This window comes from Haemaphysalis longicornis, unplaced genomic scaffold (assembly GCF_048455015.1).
Source record: "Haemaphysalis longicornis isolate Haplotype H1 unplaced genomic scaffold, Haemaphysalis longicornis Haplotype H1 scaffold_1, whole genome shotgun sequence".
NCBI classification, from domain to species: Eukaryota; Metazoa; Arthropoda; class Arachnida; order Ixodida; family Ixodidae; genus Haemaphysalis; species Haemaphysalis longicornis.
This window is the reverse complement of record NW_027526203.1, coordinates 432,385,020-432,412,112: the sequence shown is the minus strand read 5'-3', so window position 1 is coordinate 432,412,112 and position 27,093 is coordinate 432,385,020. Positions and strand designations below refer to the sequence as shown.

The 27,093-nt window shown below is 46.1% G+C and overlaps 1 protein-coding gene across 1 annotated transcript in view; it reads right to left on the bottom strand.

The window, feature by feature from the left end:
• The window catches only part of LOC144162036 (uncharacterized), a 78,993-nt gene extending 58,123 nt beyond the window's left edge, over positions 1-20,870 (bottom strand). Inside the window, exons 1-5 of the mRNA XM_077692557.1 lie at positions 20,865-20,870; positions 13,994-14,861; positions 8,081-8,649; positions 7,843-7,984; positions 1,996-2,320 (exon numbers count right to left, since the gene is read on the bottom strand). Coding sequence (XP_077548683.1) covers positions 1,996-2,320; positions 7,843-7,984; positions 8,081-8,649; positions 13,994-14,861; positions 20,865-20,870 — 1,910 coding nt within the window. The remainder of the gene's footprint in view (positions 1-1,995; positions 2,321-7,842; positions 7,985-8,080; positions 8,650-13,993; positions 14,862-20,864) is intronic.
• Positions 20,871-27,093: the final 6,223 nt, after the last annotated feature.

Below are 27,093 nucleotides of genomic sequence, written 5' to 3'. Positions count from 1 at the left end.
ACTTGCGTTTGCTTTTGCCGGACTCATCCAATCGCACAGCTGTGCATATTACCTCATAGGTTATAGTGCGGGAAATGAGCTAGGGAGTCGCATGGCCATTCTCATTTTTTCCTAATTATATAGCTTGTTTGAGAGAAGTCTAAGCTAAAAGTAGTGTCAGTATGATTCTAACGAAGCAATCTTGCGAATAAAGACAAACTTTTCTTTTGACTGCATGGCCCCTTTAATGCTGCAAGCATTCACTCTTTAAAAAAAGGTCGGCGCACTTACTAACAGAACACTAACCAGTTACTTATCCCAGTATTTACTAGGTACGTAGTTGCTTTTACTAACTGGTCATGCATGACCTAGAAAAAAGCCACGCGTAACAATGTGGCTATGCTGAGTGCGCAGCGCGGCATAGACACATTCATCACGCACATATCACACGTGGACAATCAACAACTGAATTGAGCAAGAAAGCTAATGGGATGCGCGAGGAGAGCGAGTATTACTTAGGTACCTCAGAAATACATCTGCTATTCTTGCTTTTATAGCTAGCAGCGGAATGTCCCCTGAGAGAGTCGGTGGGCTTGTCGTAAAAATCAAATATTGTAGCGATAATTTTAGAATTATGCATTTTAATGTGAGAATATACAAGACAGCATGTGGATTTACAAAAACTTTTTAATCGTGATTTGGTGTGGAAAAAGAGCTATTGTAGCGATAATTTTAGAATTATGCATTTTAATGTGAGAATATACAAGACAGCATGTGGATTTACAAAAACTTTTTAATCGTGATTTGGTGTGGAAAAAGAGCTGTAGTTATTATGTTCAATAATTCATAGAACTTGTTACTTTAGTGAATGTTAGTAGTGGTAGGACCTACCTGCCGTTCTGGGGAGTAGTAAACTCCGTAAGGAGTTAGTAAATACAGCCGTTACTACCCTTTTACGAGCTTTTTTGTTAAGAGTGTTAGTATGAAATTACACGCCTCAGACGCTTTGTTTACACGCCTCAGACGAAGGCCTTCGTCGTCTTTCGGCTACAGACGATTTTCTTCGTGATCCACTTCCGCCTTACGCTTTCGAATACCTTCGACCTGTCTCCTACGTGTTGCGCCCTCATCGTTCCGTTTACCATGTATTGGAACAGTTGACTGCGATTTTGGATTTCGCTACCTTCCTGTACGATCGATCAGCTGCGCTCTACCATTCCCAACTTCATCGACGCTGTTCAGGCGTTTTCGGCCACCTTTTGCTACTGCCGCATTGAATGGCGCGTTACGGAACGGTTCCTGCTGTAAATGCCGCGCGCTTCAATGACACACAGAGCCTTGGGAGTTTTATTTGTATTTTTATACGTTGCGAAGCAGCTAGCCTCTTACAATTGCGTTGTAAAACATACAGTACCCACGGCGTCATGTTCAAAATAGACAAGCCCTAGTCCAGCTGCTGTCTCTCTCACACACCTGCGGGAATGTTTGCTCATTTGCTTGTTTTCTCGCATGATACCGTGTTTTGTCGGGACGTTCACATCAGCGTCTGATGAACTCGACAGTGCTATTAGGAAAAGACCTGATGTTATGTTTTTGCTCCAGCCACAAAGAGAATGCATGCATGGTGCCGTGCGATGAAAACACAACGCACACTACACTACACCATCTACAATGACCATTATGTGCCAATTTTTGGGAGCAAACAAAGAGGCACTTCGTGGTGGTCTGAAGGGATGTTTAAACCCCAGTGTTTCAATTCTTTCATCAATGGTTTCATGCACTTCATCATGCACTTAGTGTAAAGTATACATGAGCAATGTTTTCGCCATCCAGTAGGTAAAGGACGTTTTGCATCCAACTGTGACCTTGCGCGTGGACACCAGCAGGATGTATCATGGATTACCTGCCACTACTGGCACAACTGCCACAATCAACTGCCTTCACTGGCATTACTGCAACAACTGCCACTACCTGCCATTACCTGCAGGATGTATCTGCCACTACTGGTGGACTCACTGCGTCAGGACAAGAAGAGTGCGCCTAGAGCACGAGACAGCCTCCTGGACGATGTCCTGGATGAGGAAGCCGCCCTTGAAATTTCGGTCGAAGGTGCACACAGAGAAGCCCTGTCCTTCGATCTTTGGGATCAGCTCAGCGTAGACCCAATGGCGGTCCTTGTTGCTGAAGGAGACGAACACGTCGAAGTCCCTGTCCTCATCCACGTCATCCTCCTTGATGCACTGCAGGGAGCGGCAGATGCCCCGAGCGTAGAGCCACACTCTGATCTCGTGCTTGTACTTGAGGTACGCTGTCACAGTGGCCAGGGCAGCGATCAGTAATACTGTGGGAAAAGGGATTAAAGATTAGATCCAGTGTTTAGAGATTAGACCACAAAAACTTGTCCCGCAGTGAGCACAGGGCCTTTTTTTGAAACTTGCTATTGAGAAATTGTGACTCAGCGCGAAGCGTTCATATTTAAATAGTCTGTGTAGTGCTTTCTTTTGAAGCTGTTCTTTCCTACTGTGTTGCAGCGCTCGAGCTGAACGCGCCACAAGAAAATTCGTATTAAACATGAAGTGAAGCTTCATCATCCCAATAAACAGGCAACGTAGGTCCACTGCAAGACAAAGGCCTCCAAATACTCCTGTCCAGAACTGCTCAAGTCCATTATTTGCCTCCCAACTTCCTTAGTCCGTACCTTCATCAAGTTATTGGCTTTCCCCTTCTTCTCGACCCATCTTTTGGTATCCACTCTGTTACCTGGGTGTCAACCGGTTGTCATTTCGCCACGAAACATGGCCAGCCCAAGTCCTTTTCTTTTTCTTTATTTGAACTATGATATCTTTACTCGAGTTTGCTCCCTGATTCAGGAGACTTGCTTCCTGTCCCTCAGTGTGCCCGCTGTCATTATTGGTTCCATTTGTTGGGCCAACCTAAGTATGTTTATAGTTGTTTAGTAAGGCGCCATGTTTCCGCTCCATATGTCATCACCAGCAGGCTGCATTGGTTGTGTATCCTTCTTTTTAGTGGTAGAGGTAGCTTACTTTTCATTATTTGGGAGTGCTTGCAGAGTGCATCTCACCCGCTATCTATTCTGCGCAGGATTTTTCTCGCGTTGTTGGGGTCAGCGCTGACAATCTGCCCGGGGTGGTTATATTCGTCTACTTGTTCTAGCGTTTCGTTACATAAGCTGAAGACGGTGCTTTCGGCATGCTTATTTATGCTTACTTCAGATTTAGTCATAGTTATTTTTAGACCCACGGCCATGCTTCTTTATTGTGGTTCCCTAACCATTTTTTGCAGGTGTTCTGTGCACTCACTTAGCGAGACTATGTCGTCTGCAAACCTCAAGTGTCTCAAGTATTCTCCGTTTATCCATAATCCTGTGTTTTCCCAGACAATCTTCCTAAGTATCCCCTCCAGGAATCCTTCGAACAGTTTTGGCGAGATGGTATCTTTCTGCCCTACGCTCTTTCGGATAAGGAATTTGTCGCTTTGCTCGTTAAGGGTTGTCCTGGCCGTACATCTATTATATATGTCTTCTAGAATATTTATGTAGGTATCCTTTATTGCCTGGTCTTCTAATGCTTCCAGCACTGCTTCGGCGTGCATTGAGTCAAACGTTTCTTCTGACTATGAATACCATGTAAATGAGGTTAGTGTACACTGCGGATTTTTCTATTACTTGACTACCGGCATGGATGTTATCCATTGATGAGTGCCCTTTTCTTAATCGGGCTTGCTCTCTGGGTTGTTGGGGATCTGGGCTGTCACTCATACGGACAAGTATTACTTTGGCAAACAGCTTGTATACAACTGAGAGTAGGCTAACGGATATGTAATTCTTACGGTCTTGGGAATCGCCCTTCTCGTGAAATAGAATTATGTTAGCGCTTATCCAGGCACTTTTCAAGTGCAGAAGCATTCTGAAAATAGTGCAGCAAGTTCTTCCAGTACATTATTTCTTCCATCTTTTAAAATATCCACGGTTATGCCGTCGTCACCTGCAGCTTTTCCTCATCGCAGGCTCTTGGGACCCTTTTCAACTTCCTCTCTATTTACAAGTGGGACATCACAAACTAAGCTAGTACGCTCAATAGTTCGATACGATGCGTACAGCCTCGTGTAGAATCGTTGTGCTACATTTTATTATATCGTGCATGTCGTGCGTAATGTAGCCTTGCTGGTCTCTGAGTGCGAACATACTGTCTTTGCCTATAGCTAGCTTTCTCTTAGTTTCTTTTAAGCAGCCGCCTATTTCCAGCGTTTCTTCGATCACTGCCAAGTTGTACGCATGGATGTCGTTCGTACTACTTCTGTTAATCAATTTCGACAGTTCTGCTATTTCCTCATTACTAGAAACTTCCGTGTTCTTACTTTTCGCAATTAGTTCCATTGTTTTCTGAGCTAGTTTTCTAGTTTTTTGCCTACATGCCGGTTCTCCGACAGCTGCTGCTGATTCTGTGATTGCCGTTGTTAGGTTTTAATTTAGCCTGTCTATTCTATCCTGGTTTTCCTCGTTTAAAAAAGCGAATTTGTTTCGAAGGGTTATTTTAAATTCCTGCGTTCTGGCTCTGAGTGACTTCCTGCTAGGTTTTTTTTACTTTTCATGAGTTTCCTTTCTTCCCTTCTGAGATTCATCCTTAATTTGCACATAACCATCCTATGATCGCTGCTCCGAATCTTGCCTAGCACCTCCACGTCCTGCACAATATTTGGCTTGTCACTTAAAATAAAGTCAATGCCATTTTTTGTTTCATCATTGGGGTCTTTCCATGTCCATTTCCTATTCTTGCGTTTGCAGGAGAATGTGTTCATTACCCTCGAGTTATTTCTCTGCCAATCCCACTAGCGTATATATTCTCGACTGATGCGGTTGCCTATTCCAAAGTTTCTCACTGGCATTTCTCCCATTTGCTTCTCATTTATTTTTGCGTTATTATCTCCCATCACAATTTTGAACTCAGTTGTTCCCTTCTTCGTTGCTGATTCGACGTCCTCGTAGAAACTGTCTATGGTTTGATCATTGTAGCTAGCCATTGGCGCGAAGGCTTGGACTATCTGTGACCTGTATCGCTCGTTTAATTTAATCACAAGGACTTCGCCTCTTTTATTAATGCTCAAGAATTCCTCCATGTTCCCTGCTGTTTCTCTGTGGATTAAAAATCCCACCCCGTGCTCTTTCTTTTCTTGGGGTCCTCGGTAGCGCAGAAAATGCCCGCTAGTCAGCTCCATGAAGCCTTCTCCTGTTCTTCTAACTTCGATTAACCCTATAATATACCATTTAATGTCAGAGAGTTCCTCTGATAGTACAGCTGAGCTTCCCTCGCTACGCAAGGTTCGCGCGTTGAACGTTGCCAGGTTAAAGTTCCTGAGGGGATCCATACAAGCGAACTTTCTATAGCCCGATTTCATCACTGCGAACGAGAACTACCAAAGCTCCACGTGCGAGGCGTTCTTTTTTATTTCGTTTTTTTGCCAACAAGGAAACAGTATAAGTCGAGGGTTTGGAAAATGAACCTCCCGGGTTGTGCGCTATTAGAATTGGGCCATCACCAAACTTGCACGCTGTTCAGAACGTTGTCTACACCACAAGCTTACACAACTGATGACTTGGATATGCATCTTAAGTAGATTAATTAACAATAAGCGCTGTTTTCAAGATCAAAATTGTATGTCTCATTCCTTGAATATGCATTTTCAGTAGATTTATCAGCAATATAAACTTGGTCGTATGTGTCTTTCTTAGGGGTGACCGCCGTGAACGCTGAGGACAACTAAAATTTGCTCATACCTTTCAATTGCATTGCCTGTTACCTCTATGCCGTGTATGCCCCATCCTTAAAAGATTCTTTGGTTATCCATCTTCACAATGTAACTAGGCTCGCAATTTTGTTGCCACGACACGCGCGAAGTAACTAGCAGTAGTCACCGGGGGTTAACGTAGCCCGAGTCACGTAATCAGAGCGCTCCCTCAGGAGCGCCAGTGGAAGCGATCGGGCGCCAATTAAGCCGGCAGCTCCACGACAGCGTATTTTAAAGCGAAGCTCTGTTTCCTCACTGAAGGCGACCATGCCGTCACGAAAACTCACTCCAGGAAGACCAACTTTACACAATGTGTGTCACAAAACGACGACGACGACGGCGACGATGATGATGATGATAGCGAAGACAAATCAAGTGCCTCGAGAAAAAACTCTTTCCGTGGTCGCAATCGAACCTAGTTCCCTCGCGTTATGAAGCCGACGTCTATCCGATCGCGCCATTTCGACACACTCGAAGTAGTTTGGATTTTGAACTTTGACTTTGACTCAGGTTGCAAGGGAGAAAGCTTCGCGTTTTAACCGTCTTTGCCTTAAAAAGTACTCTGATTTTTTCTTGATATTTAGCTTTTTTTATACTTAGCTGCGCTCGTGTCGGCGCGAGGAAGAATATCTAATATCTCTTAATGTCGCTTCTTTTTAGTGAGAGGTTTTCCTGATAGCGTATTTATTATGTTTTCTTCTTTTGTGTGTCCCTTGCCGTCCGCGGCAGCGTGAGGCAATGTCTTTCTTTATTATCGCCTATTCCTATGTACTCTTTTCTTCCCATTCCACCTCCCCTACACCAGCAGGCGTTCCGGTGTCCGCCCATAGGCAAGACAATTTACGCTTGCTGGTGGAACTTCCTCTTCCTAATTATCAATACACACACACACGCACACACACACACACACACACACACACACACACACACACACACACACACATACACACACATACATACATACATACATACATACATACATACATACATACATACATACATACATACATACATACATACATACATACATACATACATACATAAATACATAAATACATACATAGATACATACATATGGACGGCACATAGATTACTCTAATAGTAATGTGGATTAGGGAAAACCACTGCAGTACGAGAAGCGCGGGTGGCCGAACACCCCAAACCCAGGGATACAAGCCAAACACCACTGCGCATTAAAATATACAGAAAGCCGAATTACAGAACCCCATTTTTCAGTACCGAGCGATTGGAGATAGTTCCAGCGCAACAGTCCGGGCACGTACGCGGAAATCAATTGAAATATTGATTTCATTTGAAACAGCCGTTATTAGAAGAAAACGTGCCTCTATATTTATTTCGGGACCATCCACTCGTCCGAAAAGAAACCCCCCAAGAGTAGATCTAAACAGCGGGGAGAGCAGATCCCTCTAGAGTAGGCCTGCAGCGTTGACGATTACAGCTTTAGGCAGTCGCGTACACGTAGAGGTCCAAGAAGGCAATGGCTCCTCCCCGGTGAAATTTTCAGGGGGGAAGGGCAGAAGCTTGCATGATGCCACTGAATTTGCCTATGATGAAGTACCGATTACCAACAATTAATTTGGTGTCGCAAGCGATACTCCGGCCTTAAGTCGCTTCGATGTCTGCTCTCGCAACAACAATCCCCATTTCTTCCACGCCCGTAAAAAAGTTCAAGAATGAACAAAATCATTAGAAGGTTACATTGAACACACCCAGTGCATCCAGAAGTTGGTTTTCCCTAATGCCTAACCGATTCTTTCGTTTGGTTTTTCGTAGCAATATCTGTATTCTTTTTTGTGCAACCCCCTCCCCTTTCTTTAAAATGAAATTCTGTGTATTCTACTAAAGCCCTGTGCCATGTCCTATCTAGACGGGAGAGTAGTATGGCGAGCCCATCCAACATCGCATGATTGCCCGTCAGTGTATAACCACGTAATGAAAAGACTACGTGTTACTTGCAAAGATCCGTACTATTGAACAGACCAATAATTACAGTAACTTAACCAGACAAATTCTTGAAAATTCAGAAGTAAAGCTTACACAGAAAAGGAATTCCGTACAACAGCAGCACGAAGACTGTCCATGATGGGCAAAGTTCTCTCTCCCCAAGATCCACGAACTTCTTTCCAGAAGTGAGCGCATTGGGTCCTTCTTCGCATGCAGTTTCATTGTAATCCCGAATCTGTGGATATGCGAGCAAACAGTGTGAGAAATACCAAGATAAATGGTCCAGAAAAGGACCGGCACTAAACGTCCTTTTCGATTGTTATCACCTTACCACATCGTCGTTTGCTTGTGCCCACTGCCTGAAGCGATAGTCCTCGCAGCTACACGCCCAAGGATTGCCTGACAGCCAGATGGCCGATATATTCCTTTGGGAAACCAGGCGAAAAGGCAAGGCGTGCAGACTGTTCTTGCGGACGTCGAGCACTGTCGTCGACTCGGGGATAGCTGAAGTCTCAATGTCCGACAGCAAATTGCTTGCTGCGTAGAGTGAAACCAGGTAAGGTGCCTTTTGAACAAATCTGTCGTCCAGTTTCCTCAGTCGGTTTCCACTCAGGTCCACAGAGTAACTGACCAGCGGGAACATTTCCGGGAGCTCTGTCAGCCCTCTGCGAGAGCAGTCGACGAAGATGGCCGCAGTAAAGGCGCTGCGCTGGTGACATGCGCAGGTGCAGCTTTTGCTGCAGTTCGCGATCCATGGGACCAGGTCGTCGGCGGACATGTTGAACAGCGGTTTTCCACGGTGCCAGGAGGGTCCCCGGCAAATGGGGTCGCCTTTTGCTTCGAGCGAAACACTGCCGTTCACGAGCCAAGAAAGCTGACAGTCGCAGAATAGAGGATTTTCTGTGGAACAAGAAGTCAAACCTATTAGGCGCAAGTAACATAAGAAGAATGCAAGAATGTGAAATTTTGTGGTCAATAAGGGATAATTTACGAATCAACTAAAATATAGTTTTTGGAATACACACAGCTATCTAAGCACGTGTCATTCGTGCATTTAAACTCGGATTTGACCGCTGGAAACTGCGGATTTAGTTGTTTTTTTCGACATCCATTCAGAAACACTCCCAGGCTAAGGTTCCCAACAAAATGGGTGATTGAAGTAATTTCAAAGTAATTTTAGCCGCTATTATCTGTGGGCTGCCGCAGCCTATGCCCAACTTCCGCCTCTGCCGCTGACGATGACGCTTGCACCGGGAACTGGATAGCGGGCGAGAAGGTTCAAAGATATATGCGTCTTGGATTGATCGCGGATATTCCATCCCACATATGTATTTATTATTCCATCTTTTTATTGCGTGACCAATATAGCACATACTGGCAAAATGTTTCCTACGCTTCATTTTCGCGTAGCATTCTCAACAGAGCTAGCGAAGCGATAGAAGTGCACGGAACGACAGGTTGAGGGAGCTGCCTTCATAACGCTGGAGACGTTGGCACGGAGGCAAGTCGAAGCGCGGCTCGCCCGCTGTCCATACCTCGACGGGTCCTGTTACTCCCGCCAAAGCCTTTGAAAGTGCAAAGCGCAAGTGCTAAAGCCGGCAGGATAATCCAGAACTTCGCGAATATGGAAACGCAGCCACAAAAATATGAGGACACCTAAGCACTTCTTCGCGGTTGCGAACGCGGAAGCACGAATGTCCAGCTGAACGCCTGGGACACCTTGTTTCACCTCGCCTTGTCGAAGTGCTTTGCAGTCGTGCCGCTTGAGATGCTTTGAAAAGAGCAGAAACAAATAGAATTTTTATTTTTGCGCAAAGTAGATGCATCCCACAAGGGAAACCGAAGAAAAAGCCGAAGAGCACCTTAACTGCGCCCGTTTTCCCAGTGCGGCAGGCGACAAGCGGAGTTGTCTAATGGAAAGTTTACTTTGCGTTCCGCCTTTACGCTTCCGAATGGCTTCTATTTGTCTCCTACACGTTGCGCCGCTACTACTTCATGCCGCCTCGTAATGGGAAAGTTGACGACGATGGTGAATTTCGCTGCTTTTTCGCCTCCCTTCATCTTCGGCATACTGGTGGGGGCGACCACGTCTCGCTACTGCCGAGTTTAAGCTTGCGCAGTGAAACGCCTTGTGAAGGGGCCATTTTTAAAGCAAAGCTTTACTTTCCTCCCTCGGTTTAGCGGAGAAGGCGCAAGTTAATCTTTTGACTGGAGACACGCCTCCCGGTGACACGCCCCTCGAAACGCATCGCGTGATTCACCGGGCCCGCTGTCGGCGCTGCGCCCAAGGCGCCGTATTCAGTCGTTCTGCTCAGCTCATCAGCGGTCCCTCAACGGTCGGCTGCCGATCAGCGGTCCCTCAGCTGATCGGAAGCCGACCAAACCTGCAGCCTCCCACACACGCGCCGCTGGGTCGTCTCGGGCTATGTGACTCATCTTCCACCGCGTTCGCCGAGAACGAAAGCGACGCCGGGCCTCCTTCCGTGAGCGTTGCGCGTGACCGAACGGCTTTGAGCCGTGGTCGGCAATACAACTGCATCAAAGGTTAACCAAGAGAAACCAAGATTCAACCAGACTAAGCTAAGCTTTTGCTTTGCATATCAAAGGTTAGCTTTGCTAAGCCGCAACCATTTTTTTATTAGCGACGCCCATACCGAACGCTGGGTTTTTCGCTCAAGCACGCGCGTTGGAATGCCTCGTTTTATAGAACACCTCGTGCAATGAAACGAGTTCGACGGAGCCGTTAATCTGCTACAGACGCCTGACGCCGGGTTTTTTTCTGTTAATGCGCTATGTTAGGCTTCCGCCTTAAGACGCAGATATGACAAACATGAACTTGAAAACTTAGACAGAGGAAATGCTGAATGGTGAAGACATTTCTTGTGGAGGAATTTCAATTCAGTTATGCCGTGATATTCGATTGCGGTTCGATCATTATCTTAGCCCCACTACAAAATTCACAGAAGGAACATAAAATCATCATCATCATCTGCCTATTCAGGTCCAGTGCAGGGCGAAGGAATCTCCCATTGACCTCCAACTGCTCCTGTCCTGCGCTCCTCGAGTACACAGTTTCCCCCAGCCATGTTCCGTACTCGGAAGCAAAATTCCCATTTCTAGATTCAGAAATTCCCTCTTTCTAGCATTTTTTTCCCGCAGCTTCCTCAATAATTCCCTACAGATTTCCCTGCATTCTCTTTTTGCAGCTGATGGATCTTTACGTTATCTCCTGTTCGGTTTTGGGCGTTAGCCAGCGCCACTTATGTCTAGTTTGTATAACCTCCCGGACGCAGATGGCGTTCACAGAATCAGAGTTTCAGCGATAACTAAATCCACTACATCTACCGCTGAGCAGCATTTCAGTATGCATTTTACGTTTTATATTAAATAGCATCCTTACTTCTCATGCTAAAGCTGTAAGTTAAACCTGCCCTATAAAAAAGAACAAGACATTGTTGGGTCGTTGACGTAATTTTGGTACAGCGCCGGGACTGCTGGCGCCATCTTTCGTTTACAGCACGCGGACTAAGGCGCACCCGAAATACGTTTTTTGGATATTCCGAAGGAATTCATGCGAACAGGGCTTCAGCCCTTCATGCTTCACTAGTTTTTTCCAATGGAGTTCCTCTATGCTCCTTCGTGTTTTATGAACTGGATTCGAAGCGGTTTCGGATGGTTTTGGGCTAATTGAACGCGACTGCAAATATCTGAGGCTAATCCGATAAATTTTTAAAACAACTTTTTAAAAGAAAACAAAGTAATACATCATGCGAGGTCCTATTTACTGACATTATTTTTTCGCTTCCCTCCACGACTCCTAAATTTCCCTGAATCTATTAAAGATTCACCTTTTTCCTTTTGTCCAAAATTACAGTCGGAAATTTTCCAGAAAAAAAAACTCCCTGCACGGAACATCACTGGTTTACCCCCGAATTTCTTTATTTCATATCTCCATCGGATTAATGGCCTTCCCCTTCTTCTAGACCCTTCTCCCGGTATCCACTCTGTTACCCCAATTGCCCACCGGTTCTCGGTTCTTCTCACTACATGGCCAGCCCAAATCCGTTTCTTTTTCTTTATTTAAACTATGATATCGTCACCTCGAGTTTTTTCTCTGATTCAGGAGGCTTGTTTCCTGTCCCTAAGTGTTACTCCTAACATTATTCGTTCCATGGCCAGTTGAGCTGACCTACGTTTGCTTTCTAGTTGTTTGGTGAGGCGCCAAGTTTCAGCTCCGGATGTCATCACCGGCAGTATGCACTGGTTGTAGATTTTTCTTTTAAAGGACAGAGGTCGCTTACTTTTCATTATTTGGGAGTGCTTGAGGAGCGCTCCTTAACCTATACCAATTCTGCGCGGATTTCTGTCTAGTGGTTGGTGTCAGCACTAACCATCTGTCTGAGGCGGTAACATTCTTTTACTTCTTCTACGGTTTTGTTTCCTAAGCTGAAGATGAGATTTTTGGCATGCTTATTCCTCATTACATTAGATTAATTCATACTTATTTTTAGCCCCGCGGCGATGCTTTCTGGTTGCAGTTCCTTTGCCGCTGTTTTGCAGTCTCACTCAGCAGTACTATGTCGTCTACAAACCTCACATGGCTCAAGTATTCCCCGTGGGAAACATAGGGGGCACATAAACCGGGAAACATAAAATAAAGTGGTAATTAATGTTTTGAAATGGCCCTTTCAAGGAAAGGATGTTATACGCTTCCAAGCGTTGTACCTGTGAAGATGCTCCAGTAAAGCGGGAGTCACAAGACGGAGAAATCCTGTCTTTCTGACCCGCGGGGCCCGCTCACGCGACCGGTTTTATAGTTCATGCTGCATGCAGCACTGTGGCGGTAACATTGTTGTCAATAGATCGCCCACTGAGGGGCGCCGAATTCACCGTGAAGGGGGTTTTGAAAGGACCTTTCAGCCTCCCCTCTGGGCAGGTCGAACCGCAAAGCCTCGGCGCCTATTCTCGCTTTCCTTCGCGGAGGCTATACTGACAACAAGGTAGCCTCCGCAGTGCTGCATGCAGCTTGTAGCGCCTTTCGGTGGTGATCGCCCGCGGATGCTCCGGGAAAGAAAGTGCCTCCGCATGTTTTCGGCCCGAACGGCGGCGGCGGCCCTCCGCGAGGAATGGAACCTGTTTATGGCACATAAAGCGGCAAAAAAAAAAAAAAACGGTTCCGCAGGGTGCCTCGTCGAGAATCCCCTCGCTCGCTCGGAGCTGTCGTCTGCTAGTCACGCACTCCGCGTGTCTCCACACGTGTGAATGCCCCGAGGTAAAATGCCTCTACTTCCAGAGACACACGTACAGAAATACTCCGCGATCTGGGGATATTTTCCACTGTTAATCGTCATAGAGGAGCGCCAGATTGCTCCACAGATTCAATCTATGAGTATCAGGGGCCTAGTTCACAAAGGCTGACGTCGCTGTTCGCTTCGTTGCTCATGGCATTCGCGCTGCTTCTCGGTCCTCCTAATCATACGGGGCTTAGTTCGGGAACGAACGGATACGGGCTATACATAGAACCGCGACAATTATCCCGGAACCAATCATGGCGTAGCACAGCGACCACACAGCGATTACCACTACCATTACTCTAAACTAATAGGCATTTCATCTCCAGCTGTAGTACGTTAGTAACAGCTTCGCTCGACCTTCACTTGCGACGGGCCCGTATAGCGAGTCAATTTTTCATGACCTATGGCACTTTATATGATTTCAGATATAAACATTGATCCCTAGCGGTGCGGCTTGCTAACGGAGTTAGTAGTTGACACATGAAGGCTCCGCAGAGCACAAGGGAAGGCAGGCAGACAGACTACAGTAGTGGAAATCGTGTACACGCTAGTGGTTCTCCCCCCCTCAGTGCGCTTGTTTTCGGCGCTGTCTGCACATGGTGATTACCGAATGGTGACAGTTATGAGTGCCTAGACTGACAAAACCAAGAGCGCTTCTGTGGTAAACTACGCTAGCTCACGTTCCGAGCAAAAATCAGAAACAACAAGTGCACAGCACAGAAATGCTGGGGCGTTTGGCAGCGCTATCATGCGAACTACTTTCCCTTGGGCCCCTAAGGGTTTTCGTCAATGACCACAAATATTGGAGCCTTGAGTCAAAGACGTATTTTGTGGAGGGTACATGGAAGGACCCTGCTGGTGCAAAAAATATGTATACCCAAAATGAACCACCTGTTCTGCGCGTCACAGATTGGCCAATGACTAAATGCGGGCATGAAGAAAGTACTCACCGTTTAGGACTAGCTTCTTCAGCTTGTCGAGTCGGTTTGGGAGGCTTTGTCTATGCACGCATGTCAGCCGATTTTTCTGGAGCATGAGGACTTCCAAGCGGTCGAGGCTCCTAAATGCGCCCCTAACGTTCGTAATGTTGTTCCCGTAAGCATAAATTGATGTCAACTGCGGGCTGTCTTCAAAATCAATAGCACGCAGTGCTGTCAGCTTGTTGTTGTGTATAAAAAGACACCTCAAGCTGGGAAGGTTGCCTATGGAACCGTTGAGCGACCTTATTAAATTTTCACTTATGAGAAGCTCTTTGAGGCTGAAAAGGCGCTTAAAACAGTCCTTCCCCAGCCACTCCAGCCTGTTCCCACTCAAGTCCAGGTGTTGGACCAAAGAGTTACTCCTAAACGTGCCGTCTAGGATGAACTGAATACGATTGTTGCTCAATGTCAGCTCTTTCAAGTGTTTCATGTTAATGAGTGCTTCCCCGATTTCTTCAATGAGATTCATAGACAGGTTCAGTTTTTCCAAACGCTTGGTAAGAATAAAAGTCCCTTCTATAGAATGAAGTCGATTTCCTGCTGCGTTGAAATACTTGAGAACAGACTGTCTGCTAAAAGAATTACCGGGAATGTACTGGATGACGTTGTATGAAAGATCAAGGCTCTTTAACTCATGGAGCGCGGCGAAACAGTTGCGGCGCAGTTTGCTGAACTCACACTTTTGGAGGTCGAGTGTTTCTATCACGGTGTTATGAAAGCCGAATTTGGGTACCCAGCTCATTCTATTGTTGTCAACAAGTAATACCTTAAGCCTTGGCGGAGTAAACGCAGCTAAATCGTCGATACCGCCTATCATGTTGCGAGACAAATTCAGCTCCTGAAAAGAGAAACAAAAAGGAAACATGGGCAGTAAATCTGGTAGTCATATCGAAATAATTAACAATTCGTAGGATTGCATCTGCGCTTTACAATCGGGAGAGAGAGAGAGAGAAATAGTGATTTATTTCAGAGTTAAGCTCTAACCTAAAAAGAATCTGGCTACTCCAAACTTCGGAGTAATTGAAAATGAAATCTCGTCAACCACACTAACAACTCAAATGATATATTTTGAAAACCGTCAAAACAGTCACTTCAATCTTGCCTCATCAGAACATCAATGTTAAATATTTCCAACAAAGATCACCCCTAAATGTTCAGTAATGAACACTTCGCACACATCCGGCGAAAATTTGTGAGCCTTATGCATTGCCTGAGTAAGACACACCTATTGAATGCACTTCCAGGGTGGCACAAGCCAGAGTAAATAGCAATCCCAGTTTGATTTTTTACAAAAAAACGTACGCCAGAACAGCTGACCTCGGATGAAGGAGGGGGAGGGGGGGCGGGTATACTGATTAACTGCACCCCGTACACCGAAATCTCCTGCGCACAATTGTTTCATATTACGCGTTCGCTAAATATATATGGCGACACCTTTCTTATGATACGTAAATCTGAGAGCCTTAATTGATCGCTAAATGCATTGATGAGTAATGGCGCACAGTTCAGCGCGGCAGCGAAATATTGCTCAGTTCAGTGTTGCTGCGTTATGTTTCCGAGCGTAATGTTGCTGCGTATGAGGTCTCGACAAGAGGAGACGACAAAGCGGCCATGCAGCCATTTCTCAGATACGTTCAGGTGAGCTTGGGTCATCTGATAATAAATCACTTCGGCGCACCACTCAATGTGCACAGCGCCAGGTTTCTTTTCCTTCGGGTCAATCTACGCGCCTTAAGGCAGCTCGCGCCACCTAGTGGATCGCTCTTAAGACGGTGCCCAATGTAGCCACATGACGCGGCGAAACCAACAGGAATTTGAGTACCGTCTGCCTGCCATGATTTTATTATGGCGGCGGGGTTTTCGCACAGTGAGCCAAGCAATGATCGGCGTTAAAAGGGCCACCGCGGCTGGGAATCAAGCTAACTACTTCGTGCTGAGCAGCACTGACGGCTTAGCTGTTGATCTAAAGTTACCTCAGATTCACGAAGTAAAAAAGTCCTGTCGATATATTTCCTTACATTTTTCAGATTCTAATTTTGCTTCGTGAAAGAGTAAAGCATCGCGTATTTTCAAGAACTCTCTAGGTATCATGCCTACTACCTTTTGAAATTCTTTGAAACTCTGGAATCTGCCCACCCGTTTTTCACTTCTACATACTTCTCACTTCACAATAAACGTGGTGGGAACTTGCCAGGGCATCAAATAAGCCCGCAAGAAACTTGGGTAAGTCACGCTAACTTTTTATGTAATAGTCTATACATGAAACAGGCCGAATACTTGCCCTCTTTGCAATTTATCTACGATTCTATCCTACGCAGTAAGTCTTCACAGAAGCATATACACTGCAGTAGTAGTAGCGAACTTTATCTCGTAGAGAATTGGGGCGGTACAACACGGTTCCTGTGGAACAATGTTGTACCAACACAATTTCACAAGAAGGGCCGCGTTGCACAAACACATGGTTCTACACGAACCGTGCCTTCCAGCCCCGGGACACGAGCATAGCTGGGTATTGGAGAGGACGGAGCTTTCAAGAACTTCGCACTCGACCATGGGAACAGTGGAAACCATTTCTTACAATAAACCTGCTCCACCTCATATAAACACAAGTGGAGGGGAGGGAGGCGCATTTAAAAAAAGGTTTGTTCCCACCTCTTTTTGTTCATTCTATTGTGAAATGTGACAGGCATAAGTAAGGTTTGAGCTTCCCCGTTAAAACCAAGAAAAAGGGGTTCAGTGAATGCTGAAAATTTTCATGAAACTCGGTTTCAATTAGAGAGTCAGTACTTAAGCCACAAACCTTGAGCATTAATTGTGGCTTCCAAGAGGTTCTTTATCTGGTGATCCAACCGTTTGAAGAGAGTATCCAACGAGGTTAAGCATGCTTGGTAACTAAACTTGTTGAACATGTATAGTTACTTGATTTTAATACGTACAGGTCCGCGCAGAAGTAAACGGAGCACGGGAGCGGTGACCGAACTAGAGTTCCTGTGGAGCTATATACAGGAACTCTAAACCGAACTGCATCGCTGCGCCCCGTATGGACGCCGACGGGAACCATGGAGCGCCGGTCAAAGAGTGTATTCGCAATGCCCCCGCCGCCCTATCTGATATGCTTAATCGCCGCTCTTCTGGCGTGTCATGCTCGGCGAGACGGTCTTCAAAAGGCAGCGCTGGGCTATTGAGGGGCGCTGGTTGAATTGGCGCTCGCAGGCATCAGCGGCGACCGAATCCGCTGCTCATGAGCTGGACGAAGCTGCGCACGCCCGCAAACGTGCCTGGTTACGCGCCGTAAAGGGTGGCATAAAATTGCAGGCCTAAAATTGCAGGTTCGGCATAGCATGTCATTGCGATATAATTAATTCTAAGCCGGCAACGAAATTGCCATGCACATTCACAGATATTTTCGTTGTTCGGGAAAAAAAATCTCGCTTACGAGATTTCTTCAATTTTGGGTTTGCCCAAGTTATTGCTGCCGGTCAGTCCAGGTCTTCTCTGAAGAAAGGAAAATAAAAAATGTCTATGTGGTGGAAATTCTGTATTAGAGAACACCGTAAAGAATAGGTACAATCGTTGCCTGCTATTACAGCGGGCATCATAGGCCGCATATTTTGTTGTTTCATAAACCCTTTCGCTCCCGTTGACAAGGATAGCCGCCATGAGATTTTGTACCAAATTAACCGATTAAGGGTATGGTCGCCATCGGTCATGACGACTATACTCGTCATCGGTCATTTTGAGGCCTTGACGGTGCTTTTCTGCAAGACTTTGAGGTCATGCGGGTAAGCCATCTTTCATGGGGAAGCCAACATCAGAACGGAAAATTTCTACGATAATTCCCAGGGCAGTGCTTTGCTTTTTGAGGCTAGAGCAGGTTGCCTGCGAACTAAGAGTTTTGTGGGGAATTATTCACAAAATGATGGGGGATGTGTGGTCTGCGGAAAAGAAACAGAAACTATGCGGGCCATAGTGTTAGAATGTGAGGGTATCCATCCAAATCTACATGAAGGGAATATTGGGCTTCCAGAAGCCCTAGGATTTAAGGGTATCAGAGAGGAAGTTAACTTCAAGGCTGTTGAGGAGACGAAAAGAAGATTAGAATGCTGGTGGACGAAAAGCAGAGAGGGGAATATTGCCTAGAACAGTTACCACCTGTAACAGGGAAAATAAAGTATTTCGGGCCTAATAAGCTTTAGTGCCTGCCCTAAGCAGCGCTAGTATTAAACCAGGAGTGTAAAACATGGTTATATTAGTCCTTTTTGGTAAGAGGACATGTCATCACCCCGCTTCAAAGGGAAACCAATAGCAATCATCATCATCGGAGTTTAATTTGAATCTACAACACTTTGTTAACGGATATAAGGTGATCGTTGAAAATAACAACGTCGGTTTTAATGCGACAACAAAATATACGCCCTATGAGGCCCGCTGTAATAGCAGGCAACGATTGTACCTATTCTTTACCGTGTTCTCTAATACACAATTTCCACCACATGGCCATTTTTTATTTCCCTTTCTTCAGAGCAGGCCTGTACTGACTGGCAGCAATAACTTGGGACAAACCCAAAATTAAAGAAGAAATCTCGTAAGAGAGATTTTTTTTCCCGAACAACGTAAATGTCTGTGAATGTGCATGGCAGTTTCGTTGCCGGCTTACAATTAATTATACCGCAATGACATGCTATGCCAAACCGCAGCGGCCTACAATTTTATGCCGCCCTTTGCAGCGCGCAGCTTCGTCCAGCTCATGAGCAGCGGATTCGGTCGCCGCTGATGCCTGCGAGCGGCAATGCCATCAGCGCCCCTCTATAGCCCAGCGCTGCCTTTTGAAGACCGTCTCGCCGAGCATGACACGCCAGCAGAGCGGCGATTAAACATATCAGATAGGGCGGCGGGGGCAGTGCGAACACACTCTTTGACCGGCGCTCCATGGTTGCCGTCGGCGCCCACACGCGGCGCAGCGACGCAGTTCAGACACCGCTCCCGTGTTCCGTTTACTTCTGCGCGGAACTGTACATGTGGATGGCTGTGGCGGTGCCTGAGTGTACGCGGACACGTTGTAAGCTTGGTGGTAGGCAGGGAGAATGTTCTTTTTTTTCCTGGTGCTAGGATCGGTGATGAACGGGAATGGGACCCCTACCTCAGTACATAAGCCAGAAAAACCGCCGTATGCTTCCACGGGTTCTCTGACCAACCAGGAGGAAGACGTTGCAGACATCGGAAAATAAAAAGACGATAATCTAACGCTTACGCGTTTCCTTTCGCACCGCTACGTAAAACACTACCGCAACTAATGCACCTTCTGCAACGCATCTCCCGCCGTCGTCGATGCCTTCAAGAGCAAGATACACTCCGAATAGTGCAAACCCTTCTCATCAGCTGCACCGACAACGAACCCCCATACCTCGCTTTGAAAACATCAGAAAAGTCGCGACTTAAAAGCCTTTATTTGAGAAGCGTAAAAACCGCGCTTTGCCTCCCCAGTGCCACTGCTACCCAGAAGCTCTTGCCCTGGGAGTCGAAACGTTCTCCAAGCACTTGTACACCACCCGATATTCCCAACGGAAAAAAAAATCACGCCATATCCACGGAATGAATGATGATAAGTGGGGCGAAGCTCGAGAGGGGGAGATCATCGGTAACCGTAACTCTCCCGTGAAAGTTCGCCCATTACATCATTAGGAAAGACGTAAGACTGTGTACGTACATTGTACAAATCAACTTTTATTTTCAGAGTCAATGCTCCCAGGCCCAGACCTGTTGAAAGACCCCGCGCCATCGAGGACTACGCCGCACCTCCACCACAATTTCTCACGTAGGATGCGACACAACGGTAAAGAAAGAACTTTTATTTAGGGCGAACTTGTGCCCGAACAACACGAGAGGAAACGAGCAAAGGTCCTTGCGTCTCGTTCGATCTCCGAGAACGACTGCCTGCGTTCGTGGCGTGATCTCTTGCCTGATCTCCCCCTCGCAGTGCACGTGCGCTCGCGCCTCCGTTGGCGAACACAGACAAGCTCGCGCTCCCGGTGCCGAGTTTGCGCTGCCGGTTGCAGCCGGTTCTTGCGCGTGCAACGCGGCCCACTTTGCGACATCTCTGAAAGCATGCGGCGGTCACGTACCACGAGACACAACAACAAGGGATGGACAGACCCATGACTTAAGGAGCTTCGCCCCTAAAAACGCTGTATCACTCCGGCCTTACGATCGCAACCGGGTGGCACCCAGCCGACGCAACAACACGCCAACTACCTCCTTGGCCTCCGGGCTGCTAGAGCTCGAACACCGACCACCCGACCTCAACGGGGATAGGCCCAACACCATATACACGGATGCTACCAGACGCGCTGACCACCCAGCCTGTGTGGTTACAAATGCTGGCTATTGTATCCATGCCGCCCCTGCGAACACAATTAACCTCCATAAATGCCGCCTAGCAAATAGCCATCTCCCTAGCCATCACTTCCCGCCCTGAAGCAGTGACTATTCTGAGTGATCCACAGACAGCCAGCCGAGATTACCAGATTGTCCGCATCTGCTCATCTTCCTACGCGCCCTTACTAACTGTCTGACCCCCCCTCCTTCCCTGATCCGTCCCGACACCTGGCAACGCAGCCATCCCATCAACGAAGCGGCCCACGCCTCGGCTCGCGATTTAGTTCACCGAGACACTCCCGAAAGTGCCTAATCTCTATCCATACCGGAGTAACCCAGTCCACTCACTGGCTACGCAGAGATGATCGCTCATTACAAACAAACTCGCTGCATCTTCCCGCCACCACACTGGGGCATCTCCCGGGAGGAAGCCACAACTTGGCGGTGACTCCAGACGAACACTTACCTCCATCCCACCAGCCTCCCCCTTATCATCCACTCCCGGAACCCTTCCCTCTGCGTTTACTGTCCCTGGACTTGCGCGCTATACCCCATGGTATAGGCATGCCAACTCCTCCCATATTTGCTCCCACTTCCAAACCCCGCCTTCAAGCCTATGCAAAGCTTCCCTCGCCAATAGTCTGCGCAATAGTCTTATATACTCACAGCCACATGTCCGGATTATATGTTCGTACTTGTCAACATTGTTGAACATGAACAAGACATTACGCAAATATAACATAGAAAATTAATAAACCAGATATACTTAGTGTTCTTTTATAAAAAAATTCATACGTTCTTGATTTTTGCGAAATGAAATGAAATACCCACGACCTCCAGAATACCGGTCTGGTGCGATTTCCACATTTCGCACCAGACCGGTATTCTGGAGGTCGTGGGTTCGGATCCCACCTGGCGGGCATTTTTTCTACACTTTCTTATTTTCCAAATTCTTTATCTTGAGCTACTACATCCTCCCCTTTGCTTTCCGAGGTCTTCTTGATTGCCAATTCTTATTTTTTCTGTCTTATATATATATATATATATACAGTCAAACTCCGGTACAACGAACTCCGCCACAACGAAATTCCCGCTTCAACGAAGGTTTTTCGATTCCCCACCCGCATCCCATAGGCCCCTATGTATTAAAACTCCCTCCACAACGAACCACTTTTTTTATTGTTCTCCCGGTTCAACGAAATTTTCCCGGGACACAAGTCACTCGATCTGCAACGAACTGAACCACTCTAACTAATTTTGATAAGTTCTAACAATGTAAATTATATAGTAGCAACATGTTCTCCGAACATCCGGACATCGAGAAGCTGCCGCTTCTCGATGTCCGGATTACCGGCACCGACGGCGGTCAAAAGCGGCGGCGGCGGCGGCGGAGGTGGAGGAAACCGCTTCTCGCCCTTTCTCGCGCTCCTTGGCGCCCATGACGATGATGTCGCCATGCAGCTCCTCGCAGACTGTGAGCAGCGCATTCTCCCGTTGCTCGTGCGAAAGCGCAAACAGACAAAAATCAGCGATTTTTTCAAGTTTTGGAAATAAAATGCTCCCAGAGTGTCGTGCATATCCTGTGCATATCCGTGACCGCAAAGTAAAATATAAACTCCGCGCTGTGATTTCACGACGCCTGCTTTTGCGCGGATCTCCACGAGTACGACGCGCATATTACAACGCTGGTCTAAGCGCCGCGAGACGCGTTGTGACCGCAAATTACGATATAAACTCCGTGCTAAAAAAGGGTGCTATTTTTGGCGGAGCGAGCTCCAAGCAAGTTGGCAACATTGGGGCGAAAAGGTATGTGGGAGATTTCACGACGCCAGTTAGACGCCTGCCCTGTTTTCTTTATTTTCTTTATTTTTCCGCGACAACGAAATTCTCGGTACAACGAAATTTTTCGCGATCCCCGTGAATTTCGTTGTAGCGGAGTTTGACTGTATATACATATATATATATATATATATATATATATATATATATATATATATATATATATATATATATATATATATATATATATCGATGAATAAGTTCCGGGATGCGGTTTCAAAAATACACGAGAGGGTAGACACACGTATGAAAACAATGATCAAACTAACGTTTCGACCGGGGTCCGGTCTTCGTCAGAGTAAACTTCGGTAATTGAGCGCGCTGAATATATAGGCACGAAATGATAAAGGCTGACGAATAGTCTTGCCACTTTGCAGATACAAATCAACAATAATGAAATAAGAAGAGCACACGTGGTGTTTGTACACGTGTGAATTAACATGACGTTTTCAAATACAGAACTTGTACGGAATATCGGAACGGATCAAGGAGGATCAACAACTACCCTTTAGAAAGAAGATGATAACGTTCGGGGATTACAGCTTAGCACTTAATACGCAAACACATCAGGAGCAGTATGTAGATATAAAAAAGAAAAGATGTCATCGTTTCTGGAAACATTTCATATCGCTTCCGTTCGCGTAATCAAACAAATGAATCGGTAAAGCCTCATTGAAAATGGTGGCTCCGCTTCTACGGTTCCAATAGGGATAATGCAATCACGCCAGCATATCAGGGCAAGAGGCACGTTAACGTTCCTACACTTTCATTGATACCGCGTTTGACTGTGTTAAATTTATGAATTAAAAAAGACTCACGCACTTCCCTTTCGTGATGCGAACGGAAACCTGATTCCAGTATAGTAGCCCTAATTTTTTCGAAAGAGTGACCGGGAATATTTACATGCTTAGACAAAGGAAGCCCAGGAGAGGAACGTGCGTGCGCCCGGTGGTTATTAAAACGGAGCCTGAAAGACGTCTCGGTTTGGCCGATATACTGGAGTGCGCAGACTGAGCACTCTAGGAGATATACTACATTCGACGTATCGCAGTTAAAATCGCCTTTAATTTTTAAGGAAAAGTCAGAAGCTGTGCTGTTTACCGTTAGTGACGTGGTCATATGGGCGCACACTTTGCAACGAGCTTTTTGGCAAGGAGAACATCCATGCGAAGATGGCGATGCGATCGTGGAAGAGGTCAGCATGTCCCGTAGGTTTTTTGAACGGCGATAGACTACGCGCGGTGGCTCTTTAAAAATGCTTCTAAGTCGCTGACTTTGCATAAGGATATTATGATGCTTCTTTAAAATACCTGTGACTTTCTTTTCTTTTTTATATCTACATACTGCTCCTGATGTGTTTGCGTATGAAGTGCTAAGCTGTAATCCCCGAACGTTATCATCTTCTTTCTAAAGGAGAGTTGTTGATCCTCCCTGATCCGTTCCGATATTCCGTACAAGTTCTGTATTTGAAAACGTCATGTTAATTCACACGTGTACAAACACCACGAGTGCTCTTCTTATTTCATTATTGTTGATTTGTATCTGCAAAGTGGCAAGACTATTCGTCAGCCTTTATCATTTGGTGCCTATATATTCAGCGCGCTCAATTACCGAAGTTTACTCTGACGAAGACCGGACCCCGGTCGAAACGTTAGTTTGATCATCGTTTTCATACGTGTGTCTACCCTCTCGTGTATATATATATATATATATATATATATATAGAGGGAACGAGAGGGCTTTGAAGATGGTCACAAGATAGAAAAAATACTTTGGAGAAGGTAGCGGCCGCAGACCTCTGCCAACGTTTCGACATGGAGACTTGTGCCGGAGATGAACCCTGATGCCTTCAAAAAACAAGTCTCCTTGTCGAAACGTTGGCAGAGGTCTGAGGCTGCTACCTTCTCCAAAGAATTATTTCTATATATATATATATATATATATATATATATATATATATATATATATATATATATATATATATATATATATATAAAATGGGAAATGAGGGGCTCCGTGAAATAAGACAGAAAATAAGGCTTGGCAGTCAAGAAAACCTCGGAAAGCAAAGGGGAGGTTGTGATGGGCCATAGAAAGAGATGAAGAATTTTTTGAGTCGAAAAGAAAGTGGTGAAAAAAATGCCCGCCGGGTGGGATCCGAACCCACGACCTCCAGAATACTGGTCTGGGACATATATCCCAGACCGGTATTCTGGAGGTCGTGGGTTCGGATCCCACCCGGCGGGCATTTTTTTCACCACTCCCAGACCGGTATTCTGGAGGTCGTGGGTTCGGATCCCACCCGGCGGGCATTTTTTTCACCACTTTCTTTTCGACTCAAAAAATTCTTCATCTCTTTCTATGGCCCATCACAACCTCCCCTTTGCTTTCCGAGGTTTCTTGACTGCCAACCCTTATTTTCTGTCTTATTTCACGGAGCCCCTCATTTCCCATTTTTCTGATTCGCTACATGCTTAGCGAGGGCCTCTGTTCTGGCAGTCTTGGTGCCAAAGGGAGCTTAAGAGGGTTCAACGCTGGTCGACCACTCTCGACATGTCGTAGATGCTCGAGTCACGTCCCGGGGGTTAAAAAGAAGGTCCCCTTCACCCCGAGTAGTCCGAGTGGCGCTGGCTACCACCCCCAAGTGCAGGAAACAAAAATACCTTAACATAAATACCCGAGAAAGTGCTGGGGAAACGGCCCCGCCGGTAGCGTAGTGGTTATCGCACCAGACCGGTATTCTGGAGGTCGTGGGTTCGGATCCCACCCGGCGGGCATTTTTTCACCACTTTCTTTTCGACTCAAAAAATTCTTCATCTCTTTCTATGGCCCATCACAACCTCCCCTTTGCTTTCCGAGGTTTTTTTGACTGCCAACCGTTACATTCTGTCTTATTTTCACCGAGCCCCTCATTTCCCATTTTCTGATTCGCTATATATATATTATATATGTATAGTATAAGTAAAGAGTCGGATACACAGTAAGAACAATAACAAACGAGGTTTGCTTACGTAGCGGCAACGGGACTTGCCTTCGTCAGAGTATGTAAGTTACGTGATTTTGCTGTCACAAACATTTGGAACACATTTCTTATATATCTTTGCAGAAAACTGTGAGAAGGAGCGGAAGATGTTTCGGAAACGGAGAGTATGCATGCAGTCGGACTACGCCTATGTTACAACAACAACAACAACCAAAAAAAGGGCCCATCTCCCCGCGATGGGGACTCGAGTAAATGCGTCGCATAGGGGGTGGGTCTATTGCGTTAACGTTTAGTGTTTGGGGAGTTGGTGGTAGTGAATGCGTTGTATCAGCAGCTTCTTGGCGTAGTTTGAATGAGTCAAGGATATAAGGCGCGTTCGTAGCTTTTCATTCTGTGTCGGCTTTGTGGCGCAGTGGGAAGAGCACCATGTACCTTGCGTTCCGCCCGCAGGGTCGTGGGATCGAACCAGGCGCCGGTAAGTATTATTTTTTTTATATAGTTTAGGGGGAGGGGTGCGGACCTGTTGTTGAGAGCGAGGAGAGTAGCGTGATGCGGGAGAGGAGGAGTGGGGGAGAGGGGCGCACCTGGAACGGCTGTTGCGTACGCCGAGGCACGCCGACAACGCCGGGTGACATCGCGAGTTAAAGAAATGCTCTGCATTTAAATAAAAAGCACCACTTCAGAATGTTTACCCCTTTGGGATCTATAGACCCTACCTATTTCTTGTTCTGTTGCTAGCTTCTGTGATATGCTCTTTCGTGCCGCATATCTATTCTCTTCATCCGCGGGGGGAACACCCATCTTCGCTTCCGCCCCAACCAGTCTCCACAGCCACTGAATACCTTATTGTATACTCCTCCCTTCCTTTTGAAACCGCGATTGCCCAGTTTCCCGCATTGGCTGAACTTGCAGCCCACGCCGCGTACGTTGCCCCGTCATGGTGCAACCTTGAACGCTGCTTTGTTAACACGACCCCTTTCTCTCTCTTGCTCCCCCCCCCCCCCCCTTTTTTTTCTGTTGTTGTAACATAGGCGTAGCCCGACTGCATGCATACTCTCCGTTTCCGAAACATCTTCCGCTCCTTCTCACAGTTTTCTGCAAAGCTATATAAGAAATGTGTTCCGAATGCTTGTGACAGCAAAATCATGCAACTGTACTCTGATGAAGGCAAGTCCCGTTGGCGCTACGTAAGTAAACCTTGTTTGTTATTGTTCTTGCTGTGTATCCGACTCTTATACTATTTCTGCGCCCTTTGTGAGTTTTATCTTTCTCTAGCTTTATATATATATATATATAAATATATATATATATATATATATATATATATATATATATATATATATATATATATATATATATATATATATATATACAGAGAGAGAGAGACAGAATAATGGTTGGTAGTCAAGAAAACCTCGGAAAGCAAACGGGAGAATGCGGTAGGTCATAGACACAGATGAAGACTTTTTTTGAGTCAGACAGAAAGTGGTGAAAAAATTCCCGCATGGTGGGATCCGAACCCACGACCTCCAGAATACCGGTCTGGTGCGATAACCACTACGCTACCGGCGGGGCTGTTTCCCCACCACTTTCTTGGGTATTTATGTTAAGGTATTTGTGTTTCCTGCAATTTGTGTTTCCTATGTGTATGTATGTATAGTCCGGAAACATAAAAACTCGCATAGAGCGCGAAAAAATACGGTAAGTAGAGACAGGTTAGAAAATAGAAAGTAGAAAATAAAAATAAAAGTTTACTGACGTTTCAGGAAGAGGACTCTGAAGAAAGGAAGTCCTCTTCCTAAAACGTCAGTAAACTTTTATTTTTATTTTTCATGGGTTTTTCGTGTGTCCCTGTGTCTACTTACCTTACACA